The sequence below is a fragment of the Capsicum annuum genome, chromosome 10, assembly GCF_002878395.1.
Source record: "Capsicum annuum cultivar UCD-10X-F1 chromosome 10, UCD10Xv1.1, whole genome shotgun sequence".
Classification (NCBI taxonomy): domain Eukaryota; kingdom Viridiplantae; phylum Streptophyta; class Magnoliopsida; order Solanales; family Solanaceae; genus Capsicum; species Capsicum annuum.
In genome coordinates, this window is record NC_061120.1 from 215005377 (window position 1) to 215024921 (window position 19545).

The following is a 19545-nucleotide window of genomic DNA, read 5'->3' on the forward strand; positions in this document are numbered from 1 at the left end:
AAGCTTAAGGGTAAATTCTACAGAGTGGCAGTCCGTCCGGCCATGTTGTACGGAGCGGAGTGTTAACCAGTCAAGAACACCCACATTCAACGATTGAAGGTGGCGGAAATGAGAATGTTGCGTTGGATGTGTGGACTTACTAGAGGGGATGCGCAAGATAAGAATAAGGTCTCGTACACTCTATCCTTCTCGAATTCCATCTATAAATTACACGGAGTATGTTGCTATTTTTTTCTCTGGAATCATCATAAGATCAAATCTACCATTAATATCCCTCAACATCAAAAAAAACTTAGCTTTTTTAAAATAATCGATGTGTTCAGATATAAACAGATCCATATATCATAATCATATTATTATGGGGCCTTCTTTCACTTTCTTATTCAACTTTTTTCTTTACAATTTTTTGCCTATTTGTGAAAGCAATATGACAATTATATGCAATCTTTTTTTATTATTTATATACTGACTTTTCGTTTATTGATTGAGTCATAAACAGTTCTAATTTATTTTATTTTATAATTTACAAACACTATATTTATTGTCACATAATTAGATTCGTCGATAAAAATAGTATATGTGAACATATCAACAAAATACAGATATCATAATCATATTATGGGGCCTTCTTTCATTTTCTTTGTTCAATTTTTTCTTACAATTTTTTGCCAACTTGTGAAAGCATGTGATATTACACACAAGAGTAAAAAAAAATCTATGTCATAATCAGTTTTATTTATTTTATAATTTAAAAACACTATATTTGTTGTTATATTACATAGAAGTTAAAATAATTTATAATTTTGGACACTTAAAATAAAGATATTCCTATTGAGGATTTATAGACTACAGTATCTAAAATTTGTTTTCACTATGCACTTTTTTCATTGAATCAACTAAACTTACAAAGTGTATGTAATATGTTCGACTCTCACTATTGGTGTGACAAATGACGAATAAAAAGAGAAAAGGAAAAAATAAAATATTTATTTAATAAATAAAATAAAAATAACATCTCAAAAAGAAGAAAAACAAAATATTTATACCCAATCAGAAATATATTGACAATTGAAAAATATGAATATCATTATGCATGATGCTGTCCTAGTTTGAATTGTGTCGTATTATTGGCATCATATGATTTGAGCACTTTAAGCTTAATAATCATTATTCTCCATATTGCTAGTCTATTCAATAAAATATAGATTCTAAATTTAAATCTCAACGTGATTAACGTTTTATTCCCTTTATTATAAAGTAAGTGTTGTTTTACTTTAAAAAAATCTCGAAATAATTATACCCATAAATGCTGAAGTAGCACGTTTTTACCTTTTTGAAACAAATAAAAAAACTAATAAAGTAGGCAATGATTTCTTAGAAAAAAATCAAAATTTTCAATTAGCCTCTCGATAAAAATAGATAAAATATTCGATCCATTTATATTTAATACGGATAGAAAATGGTTTAACTGATGATCTAGAATTAATCATATGAGACACAAGCCAAAAATCAAAATAAATTTAGATTTCTAAAAAATAATAACTAATGAAAATAACAGTCATACAAATGAATATCGATTTTTCAATGGATAACATCCATGTTTAATTTATCCATTTTTAGAAAACCAATTATTTGACTCATATCTAATGGATAGACTTAAATAATTGCTCTTTATATATATATATTCCTAGCCATAATTCGAAAGGAAACTTTGGAATAACTTATAAAGTTATTGTCATGTGATCAGAAAGTCACGAGTTTAAGTTATCGAAACAACCTCTAATTGAAATGTAAAGTAAAATTGCGTATAATAGATTCTAATGATCTGATCCTTTCGCAAATCCCGCACATAACAGAAGCATTAGTTACCGGACCGCCCTTTTTTTTTTTTTTTTGCAAGCCCCTAAGGTTGATATTATTTATTAGTTAGTGTAGGTTTGAACCATACCGTATAGTGTGGATGAGCAGAGTTGTAGCAGTAGTTCCACCATACCCCTTGAGGTCCCAACTTGCTATATATGAAAAAAAATCAAGATTTGATAGGCAAAATCAATAATTGAGAATTAAAATCTCAATTTATTGTATGGGTGGATGAATACATTAAGAAATCGACAAAATTCAGTAGATTTAATTTATATATATGTGTGCATAGAATTAGAATATTTAAGTTTCAAATTTTAAATTCGTCTATGTATTATTACCTAAGTTCTTGCTTGATGTAGAATCGATTTCGGGATTTGAAACTTATGAATTTTTAATAATTTCAAAGTTCGAAAAGAAAAACTTTTAATATATGTGTGTAAGGGGCATCATTGTTTTTTTTTTTTTTTTTTTTTTGTATGCGTTGCAACTGTTTTTTTTGTTAATTGATCCGTTTTTTTCACTGTTTATTTCTTCTTTATACTTGAATATGTTGCACTTCATGAGGATCTTTCAAATACAGTCTTTTTACCTTCTCAAAATAGTAATAAGATATACGTGCACTCTATCTTCCTCATATCCTACTTGTGGAATTTCACTAGCTATAGGTATGATATTGTCGTTAATGGCGGAGTTAAGTTTTCATTAAAAGAGTTTTAAAATGCACACATAATTAGCTGAAGGAGTTCAACATCTACTATATATATATATAATATAATTTTTACCATATATAAATAATATAATTTTTTGTCAAAAAAGATTCAAATAAACACTCTTAAGTATATGTTAGCTTCGCCCCTGATCATTGTTTTTCTTTATTTTTGCTAGTGATTGCTCACAATAAATACTTCTTATATATTTAATAATTTCTTAATATAAATATAAAATTTACGTAAAAATTATTGGGTTTTCAAAATTTCACACCCGATATCGTAGATCCGCTCCGAGCAACTTCCAACTTGCTAAGCATGCAACAAATTCTAGATATGGTCGGCAGGATCTAGAATTGAGAACTGTAAGAACGTGTGAAATTATTTTTTTTATATATATAAAATTTAAAATAATATTGGTGGGACATGAAATTATTACAGTATAATAAAATATTAGGAGTGGAAAACAAATAATTGGACCTCTCCAATTCATATTGCACATTCAACTTTCTGAATTCTGACGCAAGTTCATGGGAATAATTAAATATTCCTGATTCTTTCTGTCTTAAATTATTTATCGTAATTTTTAATTATTTATTTTAATTTGAATAAATGAGAATGTTGCGTTGGATGTGTGGTTTCACTATAGAGGATAGAGTTAGGAATGAGATTATTCGAAAGAAGGTGAGAGTGACTTTGGTGAAGGGCAAGATGAGAGAATGCAGGTTGAGATGGTTTGGGCATGTGATGAGGAGGAGCACGGATGCCCCTGTTCGGAAGTGTGAGAGACTAGCTTTGTATGGCTTCAGGAGGGGTAGAGGTAGACCAAAGAAATATTGGAGGAAGGTGATTAGGCATGACATGGAGCAACTGTAGCTTAATTACTGAGGACATGACCTGGACAGGTAGGTGTGGAGGTCGCGTATTAGGGTTGAACGCTAGTGTGAGTGTGTGGGTTGTGGCTAGGTGTTAGGAGAGTGTGGGGATGGTAGTTCTCTTAGGTCTGTGAGTGTATTGTTTACTGCTAGGAGAGTATCCGTTTTCCTATTTCTTATTTCGTATTGCTTGTACTTTACTTATTTTGTATTTCCTTGATATTTACTGTTATTATTTTATCGCTTATTTCTGTTGTGTTAAACATCCTGTTTCGAGTTGCATTACGACCTTGCTATATTATTCTCTCTCTTGAGCCGGGGGTCTATCGGAAATAGCCTCTCTACTTCTTCGAAGGTAGCGGTATGAACTGCGTACATTTCACCCTCCTCAGGACTCAATGTGTGGGAATGTGGAAATATACTGGGTTGTTGTTGTTGTTATTTTAGCTTGAATGACTTAGTGGTCTTGGTAAGTTGATAATAACATCAATATCACACGATAAAATAGTCCATGAGATTTACAGAATTCTCCATAAAATTAAAGTGTATTATAATAATTTCCGTTATAATTTATGTGTGTTTTGAGATATTTTCCTAAAAATAAAATTATAATTTATGTCTATCTTTTTTTATGTAGAGATATATTACCATCAAACAATATTTGTAGGGTGATAAATATTATTTTATTCTTAATTATTTCGAAAATACAATTATCTAATATGGATAAGAAGTAAAACCAATTTCACAATGAATACGAATAATATCAAATACTTATCGAGTGGGAAACCAAGAGAAATGAAGACGTATTAGAAAAGAAAAATACTAATTCAAGAAACTTACACTAATTAACGTCAAACCAAATGATTTATATTTTTTTTATTAATACCACTCGTATTTGAATTATTTAATACTAAATTGTTGAATACTCATATTTCATTTTTAGACTTGCCTCCTTTTTTGACACTTTCTGTTACACAAATTCTACCAAACTTGAACTACTAAATTTGGTATTATTTAAAATTGAGTTAAGAAGTCAAATATAGTTATTTGCATGTAAAGTTTGATTATTAATATTCTGAAAATAATAATTTAGAGGAGTTTGTAAATTTTGGACAAATTATAAACATTGAACGAGTTAGGTATCGTGTCCTAGTCAACAATTTTTATTTTTATTTTTGCGCAAATTTAAAATTGAGTTAAAGAGGTAATTTGTCAATACTATTTATTGATATACTAATTATTATTTAAATGCAAAGCTTTGTCATCATACTTATAAAATCGAAGATTGCTTGAGTTTTGAGTAAAATATAGTATATTGATATATTAATAATAATCAACATATATACTTATAAACGTAAGTGAGTAGTTTAATAAATTTAAAGAGAGTAAACATCATATCCAAATTAAAAGAGTGAGTAGATAATTTAATTGACTTAAATCTATAAAAGGTATAAATATTTTATAACAATAAAAATGTACCAAATATTTTTGGTCCAACACCACCAAATTTTTATTTTTCAAATTTGTAGCTCTTCCATTCCTTATCTGGATAATGATTAATGATAAGCACATAATTATTTAGGCTGAAATTTATTTAGATCAATATAGGTTATGTTAAATAATAGATTATAATCAAATTCGTTAATTTTTTACGAAAATTATTTATTTTAATATTTTTTATAATTTACTTCATAAACTTTCTTTTTATTTTCTTATTTCAAAGTGGAAGGTAGGCTCAGCCCTGGCTAGGGGTATATAGGATATGGGAACCCACTTTCTTTCATTTTTTATGCAATTAATTAATATGGTCCACATTTTTGGAATGATCTCCATATTTATTATTGTTCTACAGTTGAATTTTGTTATAGTGACAGTGTATTGTTGTTACATATGTATACCTTTTTTTTTTCCCTTAAATTGGTTAACAAATACATTAAATACAATGTGTAGTTATCAGCTTATAGTTCAACATAAATATATAAATGATAATGAAACTTATATGTTATTTTATAGAGATAAAAAGATAAAATAACTATGAATAACTTAATCATGTATAGTTAAACCTTACATAATTAAACTCTTCATTATTGTTACATAATTTAAAGAGTATTAAGGATCAGGACGGCAAAGTATTGGTAGATGAGATACTCGTTAGGAGGAGATGACAGTTATACTTCTATACTCTAGAATGAATCAGGGAACAAAGATACTATGATGGGGGATTTGGAGCACTCAGAGTGGCATCAAGATTATGATTATTGTAGGCGTATTGAGATTGAGGTGGTTAAGGGTGCTATTCGTAGAATACATAAGAGTAGAACAACTAGGTCATATGAGATTCGAGCGTACTTTTGGTAGAACAAATGATGTTGTGGTTGTGGACTGGTTAAATGAGTTATTTAATGTCATTTTCAGGACCGCGAAGATGTCTGGAGCTTGGAGGTAGAGTACTATGATTTCATTGTATAAGAACAAGAATGATATTCAAAATTGTAACAACTACATTGTATTGAGTTGTGAGCCACACTATGAAGGTTTGGAAAAGGATGGTGAAGTTGGGGCTGAGGAGGAGTGTAACTATTTTCAAGAATTAATTTGAATTCATGTCTGGTCGTTCGATTGCAGAAGTCACTCATTTCGTAAGGAGACTAGTCGAACATTACAACAAGAGAAAGAAGGACTTACAAATGATGTTGATCGATCTAGAGAAGGCTTACGACAGAGTTCTCAGAGAGGTTCTATGAATGTACTTGAAGGCTAGACATGCTCATGTGGCGTACACTAGGTCGATAAAATACATGCGCAATTGAGCTAAGACTCGGACGAGAACTATGGAAGGTGAGTCGAAGCACTTTTTCAGAGTGATGGGGTTCGATCGGGATCGACTCTTAGATTTTTATTTGCCTTGGTGATAAAATTACTGACATGACAAATTCAAATTAAGGTGCCAAGGTATATGTTATTTATGGGATGACATAGTTTTGATTGACAACACCCACAGAGGAGTTAATGTTAAGTTGTAGGTCTAGATGCAAACCCTAGAGTTTTAAGGATTTAGATTGAGCAGGATCAAAACACTTTATTTGAAATGCAAGTTCAGTGAGAGGACACATGAAGCTGACGTGATGGTGAATCTCAATACTTACGTCATTTAGAAGAGAGATAGTTTCAAGTATTTTGGGTCTATAATTCAGGAAAATGGAGAGATAAACGAGGATGTCCTCACTGTATTGGTGCAAGACGGATGAAATGGAGGCTTGCTTCCATAGTCTTGTGTGATAAAAGTGTCTCCTAAACTTAAGGGGAAGTCCTACAGAGTGGTAGTTCGATCAGCTTTGTTGTATGAGATGGAGTGTAGGCCAATCAAGCAGTACTATCACATCTAAAAGTTCAAGGTGATGGAGTTGAGGATGCTACAAGAGATGTATATGTGTACTATGAGAGATAGAATTAGAAATGAAATTATCCGAGACAAGGTGGGAGTGGATTTGGTGGAAGACAAGATTCAGAAAACGAGGCTGAGATGGTTCGGGACATGTGATGAGGAGGTATCTGATACCCTAGTGCAGAGCTTTGAGAAGTTTGCTATGAATAGATTATGGTGTGGTAAAGGTAGACCGAAGAAATATTAGAGAGAAGTGATTATGCATGACATAGAGCAGTTACAAATTACCGAGGACCTGACCCTTTATATAAAGATGTCGAGGATGCGAATTAAGGTAAACAAGTAGTAGGTTGGAGAACATCTCTGCTAATAGGCAGGTGCGGTATGTCCGTTACTCATGCCAGTTGTTGCAGTGCTTTACTTGTAGCGTCTTGGTGTTGGAGTTTCGGTGATGTTTGTTGTTTCGAATTGATTGAGTACGTTGTGTTTCTCTAAAATGTTTTTGTCTTGAGTCAGGGGACCTTTGTAAAATAGTCTCTCCACCTTACCTCGAAGGTACTGATACGGACCACATATACTTTACCCTCCTCAGAATCCACTTTGTAGAAATATAATGGATATGTGGCTGTTGTAATATTATTCAAATCAATGAACAAATGCCACCTCCTTAAAAAGAATGGATAAAAATTAACAAAGGAAAGTGGTGGCACAAATCTTTTGCAGGTACACGCGCCCGCGCGTGAAGAACACTTTTTTTTTTTTTTTTTTTTTGACTTTTTTTGGCTTACATAATAATTAAAGCAAACATCAATTTCATTGGATTAAATGGATTTGTAGGATTCTTTCTGTAAAAATATTTCTGCAGAATCTTCCCAATTTTCCTTCTGCTTCTCAAAGGTCAATAATTTCCAGGAATTTATCCTTTTATGCCTTTGAGTTTTGCTCTTTTCAAGAACCTATAAAACACCCCTTATATATTCAATTATTCATTGCATTATAATCCAAGATTTTCATATATAGTAATATTTATAAAAAAAAGATTCAAACTTTCCAACACCCATTTGGAAAAATTGTTGTTTTTTCATCATGGGGTTTGTTGGTTGTACACAAAAGATTGTATTATAATTCAAGATTTTCATATAAGATATAGTATTTAGTAAAAAAGATTGAAAATTTGCAACCACCATTTGGGAAAAAATTGTTATTGTTGATTGATTGGTTATGGGGTTTGTTGAAGGAGGGGGTGATAAAGGAGGGTGTTTTATTGGAGGTATGAAAAGTCTTGTAAGAAGGAAGCAGGTTGATTCTGCAAATTCTAAATCCTCTTCTGCAGCTGGTTCTTCTCATCAATTAGCTAAGGCCTTGACTATTCCTCATCTTATTACTATAGGTAAAAATCTTGATTCATTCTTGAGTTTTTTTTTTTTGATAATCATGGTGCAGCTTTCACATAGTTCGAGGTAATTGTGACATATAAGAAGAAATTGCCTAGTGTTTTCATCTTTATTGGATTTGAACCTGAGACCTTGTGGTTGTAAATAGACTTTATTGATCACTAGGTGACACCCTTGGTGTATTGATTCCTGAGTTTCGTGAATTGGGCTCAAAAGAGTTGGAACTTTTTCTTTTTTATAACTTTGGTGTTTGTGCCAGCTTTCGTGCACCTCCACTAAATCCACAGCAGCAGATTTGAACTTTTTTGTTTATCCAGTTTTTTGATCAGCTTGTTATTTATTTTTTCAGTTTTGTTTTTATCTTCTGAAGTTCATGTTTATGATTACTTGATTATCTTTAGGTACCTCGACTAATTTCACGGGATACTTAAGCTAGGACAGATATGAAAAGATTACGTACTGATTTGAACTTGAGACCTCTTGGTTCTTAACCGATTCACTGACCACTAGTCCATACCCTTGGATGTATTGATTCTTGAGTTTTGTGAATTGGGCTTCAAAAAACTTGGATCTTTTTGTTTCTCCATCTGTTTGATCAGCTTGCTATTTTTTGTTTTTTGAGCTTTGTTTTGATCCTCTGGGGTTCATTTTTATGGTTACTTGATTATCTTTAGGCGTCTTGACTAGTTTCATGGGATACTTACCACCTCCTCTGTCCCTCTAGGCCAGGAAAGATGAGAAGAAATCACCTAGTGTTTTATCTTTGTTGGTATTTGCAGTTGAGACCTCATGGTTCTCGACCTACTTTACTGACTAGTAGGCCATACCCTTGGGTGCATTGATTCCTAAGTTTTGTAATGGCTTGAAAGGATTTAATCTTTTTGGTTTTTCCATCTTTTTGATCAGATTGCTGTTTGTGAATTGGGACTACACTAGGTCTATTGTTGTTGGTGTTGTTATTGTTGTTGTTGTTACTATTTGTCTTTTTCCAGTCTTTTTATTCTTTGGCGTTTCATGGTTATGGTTACTTTGATTATCTTTTGCATTCCATACATGGATCCTACAGTCTGATTTCTGTTTTTCAATGAAATTATTGTTTCTTATACTTCGATTTTGTCCTGTTCTTTTGTTGTTACTCTCCCTTTTAAGAATGATTCTTCATATTTTTTAGTATTTTATTATGGCTTCTTTCTTTTTCCTTGAACTGCTTTGATATGCTTTTTCTTGAGCTGACATTCTATTGGAAGCAACCTCTCTACATTCCAAGGTAGGGGTAAGATCTGCGTATGCACTAACCCTCCCAGACACCACTTGTCTGATTACAATAGTTATTGTAAGACTAGATAACTTTCCCCTGTTAACATTCAGTGGTGATTCTTTTCTTTAACTTTTATAGTGTTGATTGCTGGGGAGCATAAGTTGAGTAATTTTTCGTTTCAGATTAGATTAGCTAGCTAACTCTAGATGTGAGATTCATAAAGCATTGTTGGTCTCAAGTTTGGATAAGGGAAGAGGATGCCAGTAGGTTAATAGCAAATATAAACTTAGTCTGACTATGATTACTACTATGCATATTGTAATTGCACTTATTGGGACTTGCTCAATTAGACATGCGCTGTCCCAAATCGAGTAGAATGGAATCATAGCATTCACATAGCTGACTTCAACTAGTTTGGAATTAAGATTTTCTGATTAATTTTGATCGATATATATATATATATATATATATTGAACTTTGCTAGCTGAAGAATGTCTATCTGTTAATTCTGGCTGCTTAATAATATTTTAAGCCTCGTGATTTGATTTTCCAGGGGTTGGTTCAACAATAGGCGCTGGAGTGTATATTCTAGTTGGCACAGTTGCTAGAGAGCACTCAGGCCCGGCCCTCACCATTTCCTTTCTAATAGCTGGAATAGCAGCTGCTCTTTCTGCCTTTTGCTATGCGGAGCTCGCGAGTCGTTGCCCATCAGCTGGGAGTGCCTATCATTATTCTTACATTTGTGTTGGAGAGGGGTAAGTCCACAAAGTGCTTGGTGCATGAATTTTGATCTCATGCTTGGATTTTCTGATATTAATGAAGATGTTTTGCTAACCAATTAAAAGAATCAGAATTTTGATTTTATAATCTAATGCCTTTTTTAATGGGATATGACTTGTGATTTCAGTTTTCCCAATTTTCTTAATAATTATCGTCAATTTCTTTTTATTTCTAACTCTTTTGAGGTCTAGATATGTTTTTGTTTCCAACTTTGAGGTCTAGCTACGTTTTTATTGAAAATACACTCCCTTTCCCTCTCAGTGTTGCTTGGCTGATTGGTTGGGCATTAGTATTAGAGTACACAATTGGAGGTTCCGCAGTTGCTCGTGGCATATCTCCAAATCTGGTGCAGTATTTTCTCTGACTTCTGAATAATTTAAATTTTGTTCCTTATAAGTAACATGACTAGTTGCCTTTTTCCTTTAGACTTGTTATAAAATAATTTTTATGCACCCTTCTGACAAAGTAGATTCACTGGCCTAGCTGTTCCATGTATCATGCGGAAATCTGCTTTGATTAAATCAGCTTGTTTCTCTTACTTTAGGTCTTCTAAATTATGTGAAGATAAAATGATTTGATATTGAAAAGCAAGTAGTTTAAGGGTGACGAGTGTCAATTGGATTATCAGAAGAAATCTGCATGTGCCAATAGTGAAGTGATGATTGTGCATTTGTTCATGTTCCTAGTTTTTTTATCTTGGTGTAACTTGTGATATGGTTTTCACCTCCACCAAGAGCCTATTTCCCGATGGTATATGTGAAGGAATAAAGTAGAGGAGGCTTCACTTCACATTCACTGTAAGAGGCTATTTTAAATGTCCCATCTTTGAGTGTCATAGGAACATCCTCTCCAATACTGCTAATTGATTAATTATCGATTATTCATAGATGTTTGAGTTTTTCGCTGATAACCTCCCTGAACATTGAGAATAAATACATTTCTTCCTCAAAAGTTGTGAACTACAGAAATTTGTTCATTTTGAATTTTCACCTGTTTTCGTTCCTTCCCATTTCTTTTTTCTTTCTTCTAAGGTTCTACCCGACCAGTAAAACTAAGAGGGGCAAAGGGACAAACTGTTTTTCATTTTGTCTTAACTTTTCCATTGTTTTCTTAAATCTATTGCTTTTTAAAATTCACTCGTCTTTGTCACATGTTTAAATAGAGAGTGTTATTTGGTCCAACCTGTAGTGTTTCTGGTGATAAAGTATGCTGGAAGAAATGCGTCTCTTGGTTTTAATTGTGAGGAACTCACTTATTGTTAGTTTGGCAGGAAGACTAATAGTTTAGTCCCAAACTTTGAGGAATTTGTGGGTATATTATTATAAATGACTTCATATAGTTTGACTAGTTGTGTAAATAATTTGTACTGGGAGAGGGAGACGTGCTTTCTCTATTTTTTGCTTTTAAGTGGAAGTTGATGTGGTAAACAGGATAACTTATTTGAGATCCTTTTCATGACTTATGATTCTAGAGCACTTCCTGGTCCCTATATCCCTCCTTTAAACCAAATGAAGGAAAGAGGTCTAATTCACATCTTAAGATGTCACGACACTTGGACTATTCCTTTCTGATTGTAGTTTTGTCATCCTTTTCTATTTGCAGGCCATGCTTTTTGGAAGTCCAGACAGCCTGCCGTTTTTCTTAGCTCGTTACACAATCCCAGGACTGAATCTTACAGTGGACCCGTGTGCAGCAATATTGGTTTTCCTTGTTACCGGGCTTTTATGCGTTGGGATCAAGGAGGTATTTTTCATATCCAATAATCATCTTTCTCTTTGTAGTTTGTGTTCTCATTTTATCTTAATTCAATTACATTTTTGCAGAGTGCTGTGGTACAAGGATTTGTCACTTCAGTAAATGTATGTGTCATGGCATTTGTAATTGTTGCTGGTGGATATCTGGGCTACAAAGCAGGATGGCCAGGCTATGAGCTTCCTGTTGGGTAATTGGCTGTCCTGCACAGGCATTCTTATGTATTCCTCCTATCGATCTGCTTTCTCAGTGTTTCTTCAATTGATAGGTATTTTCCGTATGGAGTTAATGGAATGCTTGCTGGAGCTTCAACTGTCTTCTTTGCCTACATTGGGTTTGATTCAGTTGCTAGTACAGCTGAGGAGGTATTGTCTGAGTGTGTATACCCTTTAGCGTTTATGAGGGATTGTCCCTATTGAAGATTCTTGAAATTTTAAAATTTACCATCTAGAATTAAGTGGGGCGGCTTGACGCCAGTGAATGCGTGGGAGATAGGGGAGAAGTTGGCGGGAATGGGGGTGTGGGAGTGTAGGGGGGATGTGGATAGTATGTGGGATAGGGTGGCTAGGTTCATCAGGGAGAATGCTAGTGAGGTGTTGGGTGTTTCTAGGGGCCGGGCCGGGCATCATCGGGGGGATTGGTGGTGGAATGAAGAGGTTAAGAAGAAAGTGGAGACCAAGAAAGGGGCGTATGCTAAGTTGGTTGAGAGTAAGGACGAAGAAGAGAAGCGGGTAAACAGGAAAGAGTACAAGTTAGCTAGGAAGGAGGCTAAGTTAGCAGTTACGGCGGCTAAGACGGCAGCATTTGAGAGCTTGTATGCGGGGTTACAGGAGAAAAGAGGGGAAAAAAAGTTGTTTAGACTTGCTAAGGCTAGGGAGAGCAAGGGTCGTGACCTCAATCAGGTGAAGTGCATTAAGGGGGGGGACGGTACAGTGTTGGTGGAGGACGGCCACATTAAGAATAGATGGCAGTCGTATTTTCATAGGCTCTTGAATGACGAAGGGGATAGAGCTATTGTGTTAGGGGAGCTGGAGCACTCAGAGGAGTGTCGGGATTTTAGTTATTGTAGACGTTTTAAGGTAGAAGAGGTTAGAGAGGCTGTTCGTAGGATGCGAAGAGGTAGGGCGACGGGGCCTGATGAGATACCTGTGGATTTTTGGAAGTTTTTTGGCGAGGCTGGTTTAAGGTGGTTGACTGGATTGTTTAACGGAATTTTCAAGACGGCGAAAATACCCGAGGCTTGGAGGTGGAGTACTATGATCCCTCTTTATAAGAATAAGGGTGACATTCAGAGTTGCAATAACTATAGGGGTATTAAGTTATTGAGTCACTCTATGAAGATTTGGGAGAGAGTGGTCGAGGTGAGGCTGAGACGGATAGTGTCTATTTTGGAGAACCAGTTTGGATTTATGCTTGGCCGCTCGACGACGGAGGCAATTCACCTGGTACGGAGGCTGGTGGAATAGTATAGGGAAAGGAAGAAGGACTTGCACATGGTGTATATCGACTGGGAGAAAGCATACGACAAAGTCTCCAGGGAGGTGCTTTGGAGATGCTTGGAGGTGAGTGGAGTCCCGGTGGCATATATCAGAGCAATTAAGGACATGTATGATGGAGCTAAAACTCAGGTGAGGACGGCGGGAGAAGACTCAGAGCATTTCACTGTCTTGACAGGATTGCATTAGGGATCTACTCTTAGTCCCTTTTTGTTTGCTTTGGTGATGGATGTGTTGACGCGGCGTATTCAAGGAGAGGTGCCTTGGTGTATGCTTTTTGCAGATGATGTAGTTTTGATTGATGAGACGCGGGGTGTGTGAATGATAAATTAGAGGTGTGGAGACAAACTCTTGAGTCTAAAGGGTTCAGGTTGAGTAGAAGCAAGACAGAGTATTTGTAATGCAAGTTTAATGACGTGAGACTGGAGAATGAGCTGGTAGTGAAGTTGGAATCACAGGTGGTATGTAAGAGGGATAGTTTCAAGTATCTCGGGTCCGTGATTCAGGGTAACGGTGAGATTGACGAGGATGTCTCGCACCGTATTGGGGCGGGATAGATGAGGTGGAAGCTCGCTTCGGGGGTGTTGTGTGATAAGAAGGTGCCGCCTAAGCTTAAAGGCAAATTCTACAGGGTGGCAGTCCGTCCGGCCATGTTGTATGGAGCGGATTGTTGGCCAGTTAAGAACTCCCACATTCAAAAAATGAAGGTGGCGGAAATGCGGATGTTGCGTTGGATGTGTGGGTTGACTAGGGGGGATAGAGTTCGGAATGAGACTATCAGGGAGAAGGTTGGTTTGACTCCAGTGTAGAATAAAATGCGGGAAGTCCGATTGAGATGGTTCGGACACGTGATGAGGAGGGGCATGGATGCCCCGGTTCGTAGGTGTGAGAGGCTAGCTTTGGATGGTTTTAGGTGGGGTAGGAGTAGGCCGAAGAAGTACTGGGGAGAGGTGATTAGGCGGGACATGGAGCAGTTACAGCTCACTGAGGACATGACCCTAGATAGGAAGATCTGGAAGACGCGAATTAGGGCAGAAGGCTAGGATCAGTTTGGGTCGCTAGTGTGGGGAATTACTTGGTGGGGGTATTATTCTTGTTATGATACCTTGTTTCATGCTTTATTATGAATCTGTTTACTTTTCTCTGTTTACTATTACTTGTGGGTGTCGTATTTATGTTATGCCATCTTGTTCCATGCTTTACTATGAATTTGTTTAGTATTCTGTGTCTCGAGTCAGGGGTCTATCGGAAACAGTCTTTCTACTTCTTTAGAGGTAGAGGTATGGACTGCGTACATCTTACCCTCCCCAGACCTCACTATGTGGGAATACACTGAGTTTGTTGTTGTTGTTGTAATTTACTTCTTATTTTTCATCTCTAAAAGGTGAAGAATCCTCAACGTGATCTGCCAATGGGAATTGGTTTTGCGTTATCGATATGCTGCTCTCTCTATATGTTAGTCTCTGCCGTTATTGTTGGTTTAGTACCCTATTATGCTATGGATCCAGATACGCCAATCTCTTCTGCTTTTGCAAGCCATGGAATCAACTGGGCCGCGTAAGTTAATCATTTTGACCTTATGATGTTGCAGTTAGTCTATCATTAACGCTGAACTATTTGATGTGAATTTGCCTTTATACCGTAATACTCTTTGTTCTAATGTACGTCCTCTGGATCTCATTACAGATATGTAATAACTATTGGAGCTTGTACTTCTCTTTGCTCAACATTGATGGGTTCTATAATGCCTCAGGTAAGGAAGTTGCATCATGTAGGTTCCAAAGTCTAGCTAGCTTGAAATTATTTAAGACGCCAAAGTCTGATTAGATTTTGAGCATTATAAACTTCATTGGGGTGTTCAAAACCATTTGACTTGCTACTTCTATTGAGACTTGTAACTTTCTGTACTAAATACTTTGTAATCCTACCCCAGCAAATTATACCTTTTGTCTCGCTAGTACTGTAATACTCTAGCATGTTACATGGGAAACTTGATTGCATGTAGCTTATAATCACTTTGAAGCCTTAGATTTTGCATCTTATGTCATTGGACATACTGGTGTCCTCACTATCTGAGAGAGGGATAGGCAGAGTTGATTCTTTTTCATACTGGTATTTTTGGCATTAACATTGATTCTTTGTGATTCTAGCCACGAATACTTATGGCAATGGCTCGGGATGGATTGCTGCCTGCGTTTTTCTCAGATGTTAATAAACGGACTCAAGTTCCTGTTAAGGGCACTGTAGCAACTGGTTTACTTGCTGGAACCTTGGCATTTTTCATGAACGTTGAACAGTTGTCAGGAATGGTAAGCTCATCTTCTGAACATATCACATTATATATTGAAAGGCTGAATTAAGTCTTCCACCATCATCTGAGTGATAGCATTTTGTTCCTTTTTCTTCCTTTTTGACACTATATCTTCTGCAAATTCAAATTTCTGAGTACTTTTCGTAGAGGCTTGTGTCAAAACATGACTTACGAGGCTGGAGCATGTTTGATATGGTGTTGAAACACATCAAAAATACTCCTATCATTCTATGTATTTTTTGTTCTATAGTTGTGTGTTGTCCTCCTTGTTTTGGAGGGAGGGAGCAAAGGCTACAAGAGAGAGGGAAACACATTCTTTGTTAGTAGGAAAAAATTTATGCGAACAGCATGATTATGACCAGAAAGCCCTTCTAAGCTTAGTGAATGATTTTCATTGTTAACTAATAGATAATGACATGATAATTTGTCTTATTTTTCAAACACGTCGAGTAAACTTTGAAAGTCTAGTTTTGAGTAATCCACAGCTCTCATTAGTGAGGAATAAAATGCCAGTTCCAAAAAATTAGTCAGGAATAAAATGTTTTAGCTTTCAGATGCTTGTCTGGTTGTAACTTTCTTTTTATGAAGGGGAAAATATTTATGCCCCCAGGCTCTCTGTTTGTGATGTGTGTTTAATACATCGATGTAATTTTAGCTTGTTTTGATTCATGTAACATTGTGACCTTTAGAAGTCCTAGTTTCCTACTAATGGGTTTTACTTGTTTTGATTATGTTTCTTTCTTTACAGGTTAGTGTTGGTACACTTCTTGCATTTACAATGGTGGCTATTTCGGTATTGATTCTCCGATATGTTCCACCAGTTGAGGTCCCACTTCCCTCCTCGTTGCAGGAGGCAATAGACTCAGTAAGCCTGCGACGTAGTGGCTGTAGTAGCAGTTCAGACATTGATGTCGAGAACACCAAAATTCCAACTGTGACCTCTGACGATAGCACTCCATTGTTAGGCGAGATTTCATCTGGGCATCCTCTTGTAGAAAAAGCTGCATCAAGGCTGAGCTGTAAGTACTGAATTCTTGGTAGTAGACGGTGGTTTATTCTGATGTGACTACTACTTTGTACCGAAATGAGTATGCTATGCTATGACTTGTTAAACACTGTATATATAAAGATGCTTTCATGTACATGAAATTCAGAAATAGCTCGTGTGCAGTATGGCAAAAAAAGAATAAGACAATCAAGCGGCGAAATAGCAGATATATAAATTATCTGAAGAAGAAAAAATAATTAACAAAAAATAATTAACTTGGGTTTCTTAATTACAGTCTGCCTCTTTGTTAGCACCATTTTATACGAATTATATTTCCATACCTCATGATCCAGCTGAATAACTCCACAATAAAAACTGATGCTCGCTAGGTTCACAGGCCCTTCTTCTCCAATCTCTGTTATCTATGTTGCATTTAGGAATCAAAGATGTATTCACTATATTCTTAACATTTACAAGAAATAATTTAATTAGGATTTCCTGCTATAATCACTTCTCTCGGTTTTGTTGCAGATCTAGTACGTCAAAGGCGGAAAGTTGCTGGCTGGACAATTATGTTCACCTGTATTGGAGTATGCATCGTTACATCCGCTGCTTCAATTGTTAGCTTATCTAAGTGAGCTCTCTTTCGCTCTTGAAATTTGACCTGTTTATTTCTTTAAATATTTGGGGCCTATAGAGGAGATTACATGTGTAGATTCTGATAACTATCATTAAAATATGATCAAAATCTTGGGATATTTTTGATGTATCTGACACAAATGCTGCGGTAGTTATACTGTTTAATGTTAAATTTTCTGTACAAAAATTTGACACTTGTAAATTATTGTCGTGACCAGTCCTGCAAGGTATGCACTGTCTGGAATTGGTGGGTTCCTCCTGCTATCTGGTCTGATAGTGCTCACTTGCATAGACCAGGATGACGGGAGGCACAGCTTTGGACACACGGGAGGTATGTTTCATTATTATTCCTGATTAAATGTTTTTATTCCATTAGCTCCGGGCTTATTAATGATCTTGATATTTTGTGGTACTGTTCTACTTGTGATTATCGTCATATCAATTATCTAATGAGATTGATTGTGCTTGATCACAAGTAATGGCTATTATATATCAAGGATTAAGCATATTTTCTTTTTCCTATTCAGGTTTCATTTGTCCGTTCGTCCCACTTCTGCCTATTGCCTGCATTCTCATCAATGTGTACTTATTAATTAATCTTGGGTAAGCTTTCATGAACTTCTTTGCTATTATTTTATGAGTTGACGACCTATGTTTCAAATTATGGTTTTATATTGTTAAGAATGAATTTGGATCTTACTAAACCATGAAAGTTAGCTCATGATGTGAGGATTAAGAGACAACAACTCATTACAACAACTACATACCCAGTATAGTCCCACCAAGTGGGGTCTGAGGAGGGTAGAGTGTATGCAGACCTCTACCCTTAGAGGTGAGTCAGAGAGGCTGTTTCCAATAGACCCCGGCTCAAGGCTGGAGGCAACAACTCATTCACTTAATCGATTTGCGACACTTTGATAACATCCTCAAGCTCGGGTCTAAGCATTTGGTGCATGAACAACATAATATGGAACCTAGCTTAGCATTGGATACACCAAGAATATTGATGAGTTTGACTCTTGATACCATGCTAAGAAAATGAATTTATGCCTAGCTCAATCTCATAAACTAATTAATGAGGCGAGGATTGTCCAAAACTATATGAGGCGACCACACATATCAGTTGTCAATGCTTTAGAATTAGACTGGACTACCCATGATTTACCAATGTTTCATCATCATTTTAATTGAAGCGTTACTGTTCAGCATTGTTAAACGCCTGCTTGCATTTCTTGCAGTGGTGCAACTTGGGCTCGTGTATCGGCATGGCTGGTAATAGGGGCGTGCATATATGCTTTATATGGTCGTACCCACAGTTCACTGAACAGTGCAGTTTATGTTCCTGCAACTCATGTCGACGAAATCTACCAGACATCTGCACACTCCCTTACATGTTGACACACGCATCTGTCGATGCAAGTGATAAACCTTGTTTTCAGTTGCACAAGGTTTCATGAAGAAGCAGCTGCCTATATATTTGGTCTTTCTGCTGATAAAACTTCTACATGTTTCAGAATGCTGAAACACAAATCTGTTTTCCTGTACTTTGTGTCACTGTATTTTTTTCCAATTATAGTTCTACAGCTGAAAGAGGAAAAACAAAAGAAAATATGTTATTGCAAAACACATATAGTATTTGTAATCAGTAGTTGATTCTTTGTATGTACATATTTGTGATATAGCTGATAGGGTTGTGATTTTCTGGCAATGAGGTACTTGTTGGAAGTGTAAATATGTAAAATATAAGTTTACAGACTTGTTGGAATTTTACTCAAATAGTACTGGTACTTGTTTTTATGTTCTTGCAACATAGCATATTTGCATTGGTTAAAAATTCTTTTACCTTTTTCATCGATGAACTTCAATTTAACTAAGACAAGGTAGAGTAGCTAGGCGGATTTCAGCGCATGTTGCATGGTGGATCCTTAGTGCAACAATTCTAATTCGATCTAAGAAGGAAAAAGTCACGCTCTGGAGAGTTTGTCATCGTTATCAACATACCTGGTGTATTCGGGTAGAGTGTACGCAGTTCATACCACTACCTCAGGTGAAGTAGAGACTGTTTTCGATAGACCCCCCGGCTTAGAATCAATAACA

The 19545-nt window shown here is 35.7% G+C and overlaps 1 protein-coding gene across 1 annotated transcript; it reads left to right on the plus strand.

Moving 5' to 3' along the window:
- The first annotated feature begins 7529 nt into the window (after positions 1 to 7529).
- LOC107854554 (cationic amino acid transporter 2, vacuolar) lies at positions 7530 to 19245 on the plus strand. Its single transcript, XM_016699564.2, has 14 exons — positions 7530 to 8220; positions 10036 to 10237; positions 10524 to 10608; positions 11865 to 12005; positions 12086 to 12204; positions 12283 to 12379; positions 14895 to 15067; positions 15197 to 15263; positions 15661 to 15819; positions 16570 to 16840; positions 17341 to 17443; positions 17667 to 17779; positions 17976 to 18051; positions 18687 to 19245. Exons 1-14 carry the CDS (start codon positions 8052 to 8054, stop codon positions 18844 to 18846), a joined length of 1935 nt encoding a protein of 644 aa, XP_016555050.1. The 5' UTR covers positions 7530 to 8051; the 3' UTR covers positions 18847 to 19245.
- The last annotated feature ends 300 nt before the right edge of the window (positions 19246 to 19545 follow it).